Source organism: Stenella coeruleoalba, assembly GCF_951394435.1.
Source record: "Stenella coeruleoalba genome assembly, chromosome: 2".
Lineage (NCBI taxonomy): Eukaryota > Metazoa > Chordata > Mammalia > Artiodactyla > Delphinidae > Stenella > Stenella coeruleoalba.
This window is the reverse complement of record NC_137147.1, coordinates 106,162,019-106,175,139: the sequence shown is the minus strand read 5'-3', so window position 1 is coordinate 106,175,139 and position 13,121 is coordinate 106,162,019. Positions and strand designations below refer to the sequence as shown.

Below are 13,121 nucleotides of genomic sequence, written 5' to 3'. Positions count from 1 at the left end.
TGGCTTGGAGACGCAGGCAGAAGAGGGACAACAAAGCAGTCTGACAGGTGGAAAGAAAACCAGGAGCTGGTGATGTTTGGGAAGAACAGAGCGGAGCGCGCAGGAGGGGTTACGCGATCTGCGTGCGCAGGAGGCGTGTAATTGGAGCACTAGATCTATTTGTGCAGACATACCCAGGCCTTTAATAGGAGAGCTCAGCTGTCAGAGGCCCTCATTCTGAAACACTTGTAAAGCAGAATGTCAAGGACTTATTCTCTCAGATGAATGACGAACTATTATTCCCTCTTAAAAAGTCATTTAAAGGCCCCTCTGCTGTAACATTACCCGTCCTTTTCTTTGCGGGGGCTGAAGCGAGTCGCCGGAGCCCTTTGTGAAACTGGCTCTCTCTCTCTCCTCCCAGGTGGACCCGGGCTCAGGAGGTGGCAGGTCCTCAGTGAGAAGCCTGCCCTAAGGTGCTCTTCCTTCACTGAGCTTCACTTGCCCATCTCCCGTGACTGTCGTGAAGATTCAGGAAAGCAGTGTGTGCGAAAGGGATTTCCATAGCGCCTGGCACATAGTAGGTGCTCAATAAACAGCAGCTGGTCATAATGCTGCTCGGGATGCAGTCAGTAGTGTGGCCTTCCTCTCAGACCCTCACGGTCATCCTCAATCCTTCTCTCTCCTTCACTGTCTCTATCCAAAGCATCACTAACCCCACAACCGCCTCCTCTGCTGCTCCTACCCCATTTCAGGTCTCACCGCCTCTCACCTGGGCGACTGAAGCAGGCTCCCAATTTGTCTTTTGTTCCAGTTATTTCGTACCCTTGTCTCTTCTGCATACCTGGGCTGCCAAAATTGTTTTTCAAAAACACTGCTCCACTTCAAATCCTCAAGGGAATCCACACTTAAACGACTCAGGAGAGGATTTAAGCACCTCGCAATGGCACGTGAGGCCCTTCAGAATTTGGCCTCACCAGCCTCATCTTTGACCACTGCCCACCTCCTCCCCACAAGCCAGCCAGGGTCACTCCAGCCGTGAGGAACTACTCGTAACTCGCCCAAAAAGCCATGCTCTTTTGCATCTCAGGTGCTGCCCCTCAGAAAGAATGTCGTTTCTTCTCTGCTCATCTTTTAAGACCCATCCCAATTGTTGCCTCCCCTCGGAGACTGTTCCGGCCTCTTCCCCACACTGTCAACCTCTCCCTCCTCTGCTCTTCTCCCACGAACAGAAATTCCTTCCTGATGGTCTGCCGTCCCCGCTGGACTGCGAGCCCCTTCACGGCAGGGGCCCCGACTGATGCCTTCGGTGGGACCCTGCTTGGCCTGCCTGGCACATCGAAGGACTACATCCGTGTGTAGCCGGCTTCTACGTCACCTGTAAATGAGCACTGGTGGTACCTGCTGAAAGCTCTCCCGCAGATGGCTCTGGTCCTCAGAGTGGCAGAATTCCAAAATGTCCTTTCCTAGAAGATCCTAAACAAAGAGACAAGCTTTAATCATCTCCAATCCCACATTTCATTTTTTTATATCTCACCGTTAGACAAGAGCGCTCACATACACCCCCTTCAACCCTTTAGCTCACACCATCATTAGGGGAAAAGAAGCGGATGCAAATTTTCTCTTTGAGCAATCATGGAGCTGGCGTCTGGTACGCTATCCTCAGTCCTCTCGGCATGTTCAACACCAACTTCTAATTGTGCTAAGGCATTAGAGCAGCGGCTTCAAAATGCAATTTTATTTTTGTTTGCCTTGGAGAGGCAAACTGCGCAGGCAAACTGTAATAAACATTTTAATAAACAAAAAGAACGCAAATGATAGCACGAGGTCAGATGTGTTGCCTATGAAAACTGGAATTGTTTAAATGGGGAAACTGCAGCTCTCTCGTGCCTGGAGAAATGCTGTTATCATAAAATAACTGTACTTGCTAAAAGCCTGTTTACTACCTACCTTTGCTCCTCTATGTTTTATTCAAAGGACCCAGCATTAACCCCAAACAAAAGTGTTTTGCAATGAAACCAACTATAAAAAGATAAACCGTCAAAAGGCAAATGCCTTGTAGGAAAGTGGTCCAGTTGGAAGTGCCTTAAATGGCAAAGGATTTAAACTAAGTCATCGATCAGAACCCAAATCCGCAAATGGCCTCAGTGGGAGCGGACACTGACACTGAAGTCTTATTTGTGTGCCAAAAAGCATCTAGATGTCCATGGAAGGTGCCAGCGGATAAATGGATCTGGCTGGAAACAGAGGGCCATCAGAGGTTATGGTGATTTTGGAAACAGATTAATTTTCCCCATCATTCCAATCCAAAATCTGAAGTTTGCCATCAACCTAGAGATGTAGAATTATATGAATGGTTCCAATATTTCAATTTGGTCTGTTCTAAAATATATATGTGGGCTTCCCTGGTGGCTGATAAGGAAACTGGGGCTCAGAAATGTAAAGAAAGTGGTCCACTCTTCCGGTGAGTCCAGGGTGTGGCCAAGGCAGTTTGAAACATTTTAGACGCATTGTACTCATGACCTGGAAGGATCTGTGAAATTAAATCTACATGGGAGACTTCCCTGGTGGCACAGTGGTTAAGAATCCGCCTGCCAATGCAGGGGCACGGGTTCGAGCCCTGGTCCGGGAAGATCCCACATGCCACGGAGCAACTAAGCCTGTGAGCCATAACTACTGGGCCTGTGTGCCACAACTACTGAAGCACACGTGCCTAGAGCCTGTGCTCTGCAACAAGAGAAGCCACCGCAATGAGCCTGCACACTGCAACAAAGAGTATTCCCCGCTTGCCGCAACTAGAGAAAGCCCGCGTGCAGCAACAAAGACCCAATTCAGCCAAAAATAAAATAAATAAAATAAACGAATTTATAAAAATATATATATAATTAAAACACCCATATCAACATATCCCAAACTTTGTTCCTTTTTTTTCTTTCTTTTTTGTTCAAATGCTTTTTATTTTGAAAATTTAAATCTACAGAAAAGTTGAAAGGGTGGTATAATAAACACCTGTGTGTTGTTTAGCTTGATTCATCAATTGTCAATATTTTGCCACATTTGCATTTTCCTCTTTCTTTCATATATATGTAAACATAAATATATAAGTGAAACATAAAATATATAGAAATGAAATATCTTTCATATACACATATATTTTAAAATTTTTTGTTGAATCATTTGAAAATAATTAGCAGAAATCATGACACTTCCCCTGAAATATGTATCTCATAAAAATGACACCATCTCACAAATCCATAATATACCATATTATGCCTAAAAAAAATCAATAGTTATTTGATAAAATCACCCATTATTCCACACATATTAACATTTCCTCCCAAATGTCCTTTATAAGTCTTCAGGCTGAGGACCCAATTAAGGCTCTTACATTAATATTATTATTCTATCTCTTTGGTTTATCTTAATTTGGAACAATCTCTCCTGCCTTTTGGTGTTTCTTATGACTTCTGTGTTTCTCATAGACTTTTTTTAAAGAAAGGCCTTGAAAATGTGCCCCCTGTAAAAAGAAGTTCCAAATACATTTGAGAAACAAGCAGTTAGACAAAATTAATTGAACATCTTTAAGACTTTTCAGCATCTTTCACACTAATATACTTTTAAAGTTTCTAAGGAGATTTTCCGTTTGGTGTTAATCAAACTTAATTGATCAGAGAGCCTCTTTTTCATAGAGCATCTTAATTCTAGTTTGAGAAAAATCATTTAGATTAAACGAAGTGGTTAGGACAAAAAATGGAGAGTTAATTTTAAGCAGTGCAGTGGCATACAATGTTCTTTTTTGCTTTGGAACGACATTACTGTACCCAGGTAGGGAGATGGATTTTTACCCTGTGTTTCCCTATATTGTGATGTACAATATCTCGAACAAATGAAGTAGGTGCATTTTAAGTAAAACTAAATCTCTAGCTGACTGCCATGAGCTCAAAACCACCTACCTGGGGTTGGTAGCCAATCACACTGATGCATCTTGGGTCCACAAATGTGATGATCCCGTCAGAGTTATGCCGGGATAAGAATTCCGTTGGCACCGACATCCCGCTCATGTCCATGCACACAGGAGAGCTGGTCACCTGGATGGAGAAATCCACAGGGAGGTGGTGATGGAGACTGAGTTAGAGAATGGGAACAATCCATGTGGATTTTTTAAAAAATTAATTAATTTATTAATTTGTTTATTTTTGGCTGCGTTGGGTTTTCGTTGCCGCGCACGGGCTCTCTAGTTGCGGTGAGCTGGGGCTACTCTTCGTTGCGGTGCGCAGGCTCATTACGGTGGCTTCTCTTGTTGCGGAGCACGGGCTCTAGGCGCGCGGGCTTCAGTAGTTGTGGCATGTGGGCTCAACACTTGTGGCTCGCGGGCTCTAGAGCGCAGGCTCAGTAGTTGTGGTGCACGGGCTTAGCTGCTCCGCGGCATGTGGGATCTTCCCGGACCAGGGCTCGAACCCGTGTCTCCTGCATTGGCAGGCGGATTCTTAACCACTGCGCCACCAAGGAATTCCCCCATGTGGATTTAATTTCACAGATCCTTCCAGGTCATGAGTACAATGAGTTTAAAATGTTTCAAACTGCCTTGGCCACACCCTGGACTCACCGGAAGAGTGGACCACTTTCTTTACATTTCTGAGCCCGTTTCCTTATCAGTCCCTGGGAATTAGGAAGTTGTAACCTCATAGGGTGGTTGTGAGATTCAGAGCGACACTGCACGTCAAACCCTGGCACAACACCTGGCACACAGCTGGTGCTCAGAAATGTTAACACCCTTCCCTTCCCCCACCTTCCCATTACTAAGGATGGGAAATGAGTCTTAAGGAACTGGTCAAAATATTTGGAAAGTCTATATTTGTGAACTGAATTTACCCAAGTGTTCTTTCTTCCCCATTTGCAAGGAATAACCAATGCTTATCACATGTGAATGGAATAGCTTATTCATCTGTCTGAAAATGGTAAGACCTAGGAAACCAGGGATGTGAAAGGTCAGTGTCCTCTGAACTACATCTGTCATGGCCCCTTCATCAGTACGGGGAGGGCCCTCGATGCCACAAGGAGAAAGACTGAGTGGCTACTGTGTGTGCCAGGCATGAAGCCAGCGGACTTTATATACATTATTCAGCATATCTAATTCTCAAAAGATTAAAAAGACACATTTTTTGCCCTCGAGGAGCTTGCAAGGAAGGGGACTGCCCTCAACTAACTATACGAACACAGACAGTGAAGAACTGACATATAAACGTAATGCCAGGCGTGTAGGGAGGAGGGGGTGATTCATTTTGACTAAGCAGATAAAGGAGTCATTTCACTGGATCTTGAAGGATGACGAAATAGGAAGTAAACAAGAGGAGAAGGAGTTGTAAAAGGAGAAGAAGGGAAACAAGGAAACACCAGGCAGAAGGAACAGCCCATGGACACCTGCAACAGTGGGGAAGTGCACGGTGGGCTTGTGGAAAGGGCGTGCTGTCGTTTGGGAACAGGGCATGAGGGGGGAGGAAGGAGGTGGGGCTGTAAGATGAGTGAGTGCTTTATCTTGCAGATGATGGGGCAACATTCAAGGGGATTAAACAGGGGTGTGAAACAACAAGGTCCTACTGTGTAGCACGAGGAACTATATTCAGTATCTTGTCATAACCTATAATGGAAAAGAATCTGAAAAAGATATACCTGTCTATGCAATGGGTTGGCCAAAACGTTCGTTCGTGTTTTTCCGAAAAACGTGAACGAACGTTTCGGCCAACCCAATATCTATCTATGTGCCTATGCGTCTATCTATGTCTCTGTCTATGTATCTGTTTATCTATCTATATTTCTATTTATCTTTCTCTATATATCTGAATCGCTTTGCTGTACTCCTGAAACCAACATGATATTGTAAATCAGCTATACTTCAATAAAAATATTTTAAAAACCCGGGTGTGATGTAAGCAGAGCTCAACTTTGCAGTAACTGGCGCACATGTGGAGACGGACTGACTCAGGCCCTCAGTGAAGCAAGGACAGCTTGCTTCTGCTGCCCGCAGCTCAGAGTCCCTGCCCCCCTTCTTCTCCCAGATTCAGCCTCATCCTTCTCCCACAGGGTGAGACACAGAACCCAACAATACTGAGGACACAGGAGTTCGAAAAAGGCATCCAAACCTACAGGCTCTTGCTCTTTGCAATAATAAGCCTTCCCTGGAGATCAAAAAGGCTGTGAGCTTTTTCTTACCTGGAGTCTTCCAATTGCCACAAGGCAATATTTACTGCTTTGTCCCACGTCGGCATCTTCTTCGGGTATGGTCATTCCTGAAATGAGAAATGCCAGAGTCATCAACGACATGTCCAAGATGAATGGAAAAAGGGTAAAAGCGTCCATGATGTTATTTACACAGTCAAAGATACAGATCCACTGTTGACCCTGCAGGGTCTGGGAAGCTGCCAATGAATTAACCACCCCTCGCTCATTTCCTGCTCCTCTCTCTGCCTGATGTCTTTTGATAATTTCACGGTACATTATCATCTGCATCTGTGGATGATGCAGAGGGATTTAAGGAAGATGAAACAAATTATTCATTTATACATTTGCAAAACTTGGCTAAAACACTTGGTTATAAGAGAAATTTCGATAAGAAGTGTATAGGGGCACTTCAAATTATGTAAATATTTCACTTATCTGTTGCCAAAAATCAAAGACCATCAGAGGCAGAATCATAAACAAAAACAAAAAACAAAACTCACCAAAACCAAAATGACTAACTTGCCAGGGAAGAGAACATAACCAGTGTTCACCCTTCTGATGTAAAGTCAGGGTTTTCGAGGGATAGAAAGGAGAAACTGATTAAGCGCTAAAAACCAGTGCTCTGGACAGGAAGGAATTGGTTAAAACAATCCTCATTGTTGTTGGTTAGAACTGTTGTAGTGAAACAAGCATTCTGCTCTGATATCTCCTAGACAAGAGCTGTTAAGTAGAAAATTCCCTTTTATACTGCATAACACTTAATGTTAAGTATTTTCGCACTAGGTCAGATCGAAGGTTCACGGTGATGGAATCACACAAGCACAGTGACAGCCCATCACTACAGACTGTGAAGGGAGTGTTAACACGACTCTAGCTGTAAGGGCCAGAGAAATGTCACTCCCTCCTCATTCCCACCACCCTCTTCACACTCCTCTCTGCCTCCCCCGTCCCCACCCCCCTCCCCCTGCTGGGGGTAACCAGCCCCTTATGTTTCTGCTTTATCTTTTGCTGTATTTCTTTTGCACAAATGAGCATCTGTCTCCTCTTCTCCTATGAAGGGCAGTGCACTGTAGATGCTCTTTCGGGCTTTGTTTATTTCACTTCACAGTATGTCCTGAAAGTCACTCCGTAATTATTCATAGAGCTCCTCCTTATTCTTTTTTCAGAACTGCATATTGCTGCATTATGTAGAGTAACCAAGGTTGAATACTACCACCCTCTTATGTATGAACATTTAGGCGTTTCCAATACTTTGTAACTACAAACAAGGCTGCAAAGAATAATCTTGTGCACACACATTTTCTTAAGAATTGGAGGTGTAGATACACCCAGAAGATACACCTACCCTAGAAGCGGGATTTCTAGGTTACAAGGTAAGTGTATATGTACGTAGTTTTGTTAGGTGTTGCCAAATTCCCCTCCAGAAGGAGTGTACCAATGTGCATTCCCACCAACAAGGTATGAGAGGCCTTTTTCCCCAGTCTTGGCCAACAGAATATGCTGTCATATGATTTAATTTTGGTCAGTTGGATAGGTTAGAAATGGTATTCCAGTGCTGTCTTAATTTGCATTTCTCTAATTATGAGTGAGTCTGCACATCATTTCATATGTTTGAGGATCATTTTTGTATCTTATCTTTTAGTGAATTGTCTATTTGTGTATCTTCCCTATTTTTTTTTAAAAGGTTTTCTTTTTTCTTTATTTATATACTTTAATTTTTGCTGCGTTGGGTCTTTGTTGCTGTGCCTGGGCTTTCTCTAGTTGTGGCGAGCAGGGGCTACTCTTCATTGAGGTGTGCAGGTTTCTCATTGTGCTGGCTTCTCTTGGTGCAGAGCACGGGCTCTAGGCGCACGTGCTTCAGTGTGGCACACGGGCTCAGTAGTTGTGGCTCATGGGCTTAGTTGCTCTGCAGCACGTGGGATCTTCCTGGACCAGGGCTCAAACCCGTGCCCCCTGCATTGGCAGGCGGATTCTTTTTTTTTTTTTTTTGCGGTACGCGGGCCTCTCACTGCTGTGGCCTCTCCCGTTGAAGAGCACAGGCTCCGGACGCGCAGGCTCAGCGGCCATGGCTCACGGGCCCAGCCGCTCTGCAGCGTGTGGGATCTTCCCGGACCGGGGCACGAACCTGTGTCTCCTGCATTGGCAAGCGGACTCTCAACCACTGCGCCACCAGGGAAGCCCGGCAGGCGGATTCTTAACCACTGCGCCACCAGTGAAGTCCCCTCCCCATTTTTCTATTGGGATTTTGATCCTTTGCCCCTCAATTTTCAGGAGTTCTTCGTATATCAGGCATATTAAGCCTTTGTGGTATATGTTGTGAATATGTTCTCCCGGGTGGGCCTTTGTCTTTTGACTTCCCTTACGATGATTGAAAAAATTTATAATTTTTATGTAGTCAAATTTATCTATCTATTACCTCTAGTATCTGAGTCATAATTAGAAAGCCATTTCCTACACCAGGGTTAAAGAGAAAGTCAGCCCTGTTTTCCTCTGACATTTTATGGTTTCCTTTTTTACATTTAGATCCCTAATCCATTTGGAGCTATTCTTGTGTAGCGGTGTGAGATATATTGGATTTAATTTTATCCTTTTCTAAATGGCTATCCAGTTGTCCCACTAACATTTATTAAAGATGCAGTGATTTGAGATGCCACCTTTATCATACTATAAATTCTAGTATGTATTTGGGTCTAATACTGGGCTTTCTCTTCTATTCCACAGGCCAATTGTCCATCAAGCATTAGTACCACAGGATTTTAATTACAGAGGATTTATTGTATGTTTTATTAGGACTGAATTAAATTTATAAACCAACTTCAGGAGAACTGACATCTTTATAAAGTTGAATTGTCCTACTCAAGAACAGGGGATGTTTTCCATTTGTACACCTGCTTTTGTGTCTTCCAGAACTGTATTAAAAATTTCCTCATATATACTTGTACTTTGTATACTTATGAAAATTCCTAAGTACTTAAATTTTTTAAAAAATTTAAGTGTAAATGACCTATGAGTTTCAGGTGTACAACACAGTGACTTGATGTTTTTATAAAATGATCACCACACTAAGTCTAGTTACCATCTGTCACCTTAAAAGTTGTTACATTTCCTATGCTGTACGTTACATCCCTGTTACTTATTTATTTGATACCTCTGGCATTCGTTTATCCTCTGTATCTATGAGTCTGTTTCTGTTTTATCTTGTTCATTTGTTTGTCTTGTTTTTTGGATTCCACATAGAAGTGAAATCATATGGTATTTGTCTTTTTCTGCCTGACTTATTTCACTTAGTATCAATATAATACGCTCTAGGTCCAACTAGGCTGTCACGAATGGCAAGATTTCATTTTTTTTTTTTATGGCTGAGTAATATTTAGTTGTGTATATATACCACATCTTTTTTATCCAGTCATCTATCAATGCACACTTCGGTTGCTTCCACATCTTGGCCACTGTGAATAATGCTGCAATGAACATAAGGGTGCATATATCTTTCTGAATTAGTATTTTTGTTTTCTTTGGAAAAATGCCCAGAAGTGGAACTGCTGAATCAGATGGTAGTTCTATATTTAATTTGTTGAGGAACCTCCATTTTGTTTCCATAGTGGCTGCACGAATTTACATGACCACTGACAGTGCATGAGGGTTCTCTTCTCCACATCCTTGCCAACACTTATTATTTGTTGTTTTTCTGAGAATAGCTATTCTGACAGGTGTGAGGTGATTATCTCACTGTGGTTTTGATTTGCATTTCCCTGATGATTAGTGAGGTTGAGCATCTTTTCATGTGTCTGTTGGCCATCTGTAGTCTTCTTTAGAAAAATGTCTATTCAGACCCTCTGCCCAATTTTTAATTGGGTTGTTTGCTTTTTTGATGCTGAGCTCTTTGTATATTTTAGATATTAACCCCTTATCAGATATATCATTTGCAAATATCTTCTCCCATCCAGTAGACTGCCTTTTCATTTTAATGCTAGTTTCCTTCTCTGTGCAAAAGCTTTTTAGTTTGATGTAGTCCCACTTGTTTATTTTTGCTTTTGTTTCCCTTGCCTAAGGAGACATATCCAAAAAAAAATTGCTAAGATGGATGTCAAAGAGCATAGTATATTTTAGTTCACAGAGTTTTATGGGTTCAGGTTTTACATTTAAGTCTTTAATCCATCTTGATCTTTTTGTGGTATGGTGTGAGAAAGTAGTCCAGTTCGATTCTTTTGCATGTGCTGTCCATTTTCCCAACACCAACACATATATGTACGCAAGCCTTGCTGGCCTTCAGTGCCAGATGTCTGGGGGCTTGTCTTCCTGATGTAGGACTCTCAGTCCAGGGAGTCCGATGTGGGGCTTGGACCCCTCACTCTATGGGGAGAATTTCTGCAATTGTGATTATCCTCCTGTTCGTGGGTCACCTCCCTGGGGATGTGGGTCTTGACTATATGGCATGTTTGCCCCTCCCACCCATCTTACTGTGGTTCCTTCTTTTTTTTTTTTTTTTGCGGTAAGTGGGCCTCTCCCGTTGCGGAGCACAGACTCCAGACACGCAGGCTCAGCGGCCGTGGCTCACAGGCCCAGCCGCTCCGCGGCATGTGGGATCTTCCCGGACCGGGGCACGAACCCGTGTCCCCTGCATCAGCAGGCAGACTCTCAACCACTGCGCCACCAGGGAAGCCCCTGTGGTTCCTTCTTTATCTCTTTAGTTGTGGAAAATCTTTTCTCCTAGTCTTCAGGTTGTTCTCATTGGTAATTGTTCTGTAAATAGTTGTAATTTTGGTGTGCCCATGGATGGAGGTGAGCTCAGGGTCTTCCTACTCCCCCATCCTAAGTATTTCACCTTCCTTCTTGCTATTATAAATGGGGTTTTCTCTACCCTTACGCTTCTGTGTATTGTTTATGTATACAAAGACTATTGACTTTTGTATATTAACTTTGTATTGTGTTACTTCACTGAATTATTGCTTCAGTTAATTTTATTATTGATTCACTGGGCTTTTGTAGGTATATTATCATATAATTTAAAACAGAGATAGTTTTCCTTCTTCTTTACACAGTTTTTGCCTCTGATTTCTCTTGTTTAATTACATGGGCTAATATCTCTATTACAGTGTTGACTAGTAGTAGAGATAGTGGGCGTTCTTGCCTGGTTCCTGATCTTAGTGGAAATGTCTCAAGGGTTTCTCTGCTTTATTCAATAAGATACCTAAAAAATTATCTCTGAATTACTGTTTGGCATTTTTGAAAATCTCTTTAATGCCTTGCTTCATAGTAGATAGCTGTATTCTATTATCTGCTGTGCACAAAATCTATTACAATATGTTGTTTTACTTGAGGAATATGAAGAAAATATAGCCTCACATGGAGGCTAGTTGGAGGGGGGAGAAGTTTTTTAAGGTAATTATTGATATTCTTCTTTGATAGTTTCCTGAGCCTTGACAAGTGATAGTGTCTTAAAGGTTAATTGAAATGTGATTCGCTGACTATATCAATGAAATTTTCACACTCTGTTATGTGAAAATAGATTTTGGTCTAACACTTTGACTGAATCTTTTACCCATACATGATTCGGAACATCATGTATTGATCATTTGGAAAATACTGGTTTACCAGATTACACAGATCTTCTAAATGTTGACACATTACATTATACAATATAAAAAAAAATCACACTTGTTAATTTCACCATGTATCGCATCAGAAGATATGGTTAGGTATTGGTCATGATGATGGTGGTGGCTACAACTTTTCCAAAATTCAAACTTTCACTAAAAAGTTTGAATTTTATCACTGACAACAAATACTATCAACTGCTTTCCTTGAAGTGACAGGCTCATTTTAACTTTTTAAGAAAACTACCTGCCAAACACACAAGTTTGAATAACCATAGTTTGTTGTCATTCTTTCAAGTAAAAACACGGTGTTTGTGAAAAAAGCAGCTAGTTCAGCTCACAACTCAAACAACTGCACGAGCGCTTTTCCTTGACACAACCAGCATGCTTTGGTATGCAGCAGAAGTCACTTTATACATACTGACAATTTCAGACTTTAATACAATTAATATTATTAATATTTTTACTTCTTCATCAAGGACATTCTCAAGTGAAACCAGCACTTTAAAATTAAATTTTGAAATTAATTTTTCCTGCAAGTGAATGGTGATAAACCCCAAGCACGAGAAATGTGAAAATTACACCAGGGCACATCATAAATGTCTCAAAACCAGTGATGAAGAGAAAGTCTTCAGGACTTCCCTGGTGGTGCAGTGGTTAGGAATCCGCCTGCCAATGCAGGGGACACGGGTTTGAGCCCTAGTTGGGGAAGATCCCACATGCCATGGAGCAACTAAGCCCATGCGCCACAACTACTGAGCCTGTGCTCTAGAGCCTGCGAGCCATAACTACTGAAGCCCGCGCGCCTAGAGCCCGTGCTCCGCAACAAGAGAAGCCACCGCAATGAGAAGCCCGCACACCGCAATGAAGAGTAGTCCCCGCTCGCTGCAACTAGAGAAAGCCCACGCGCAGCAATGAAGACCCAACACAGCCAAAAATTAATTAATTAAAAAGAAAAAAAAAGAGAAAGTCTTCAAAGAATACAGAGGGAAAAAAAAAGAGACATGTTTACATACAAAGGAACAAAGATAAATATGACAGTTGATTTCTTGTCAGAAACAGTGTAAGTAAGAAGATAATATTTTAAAGTATTGAAAAAAAACCCTGTCTACTTAGCATTCTATATCAAGTGAAAATATCTTTCAAAAATAAAGGTGAAATAAAGACTCCTTCAGACATACAAAAGCTGAAATAGTTCAGCACCAGCACACCATCATTATTAGAATGTTAAAAACATCTTTATGCCACAGGAGAAATACCACCACATGAAAATATGAATCTACAGGAAGGAATGAAAACCACTGGAAAGGGTAACCATGAGTAAATATG

General features: G+C 42.2%; 1 protein-coding gene across 8 annotated transcripts in view; it reads right to left on the bottom strand.

The window, feature by feature from the left end:
- The window catches only part of ARNT2 (aryl hydrocarbon receptor nuclear translocator 2), a 203,902-nt gene that overhangs the window by 44,809 nt on the left and 145,972 nt on the right, over nucleotides 1-13,121 (bottom strand). For all 8 annotated transcript variants that reach the window (XM_079909993.1, XM_079909992.1, XM_079909997.1 and 5 more), the window contains 3 exons: nucleotides 6,187-6,263; nucleotides 3,930-4,064; nucleotides 1,378-1,452 (listed from right to left, as the gene is read on the bottom strand). In XM_079909993.1, the coding sequence (XP_079766119.1) occupies nucleotides 1,378-1,452; nucleotides 3,930-4,064; nucleotides 6,187-6,263 (287 nt within the window). The remainder of the gene's footprint in view (nucleotides 1-1,377; nucleotides 1,453-3,929; nucleotides 4,065-6,186; nucleotides 6,264-13,121) is intronic.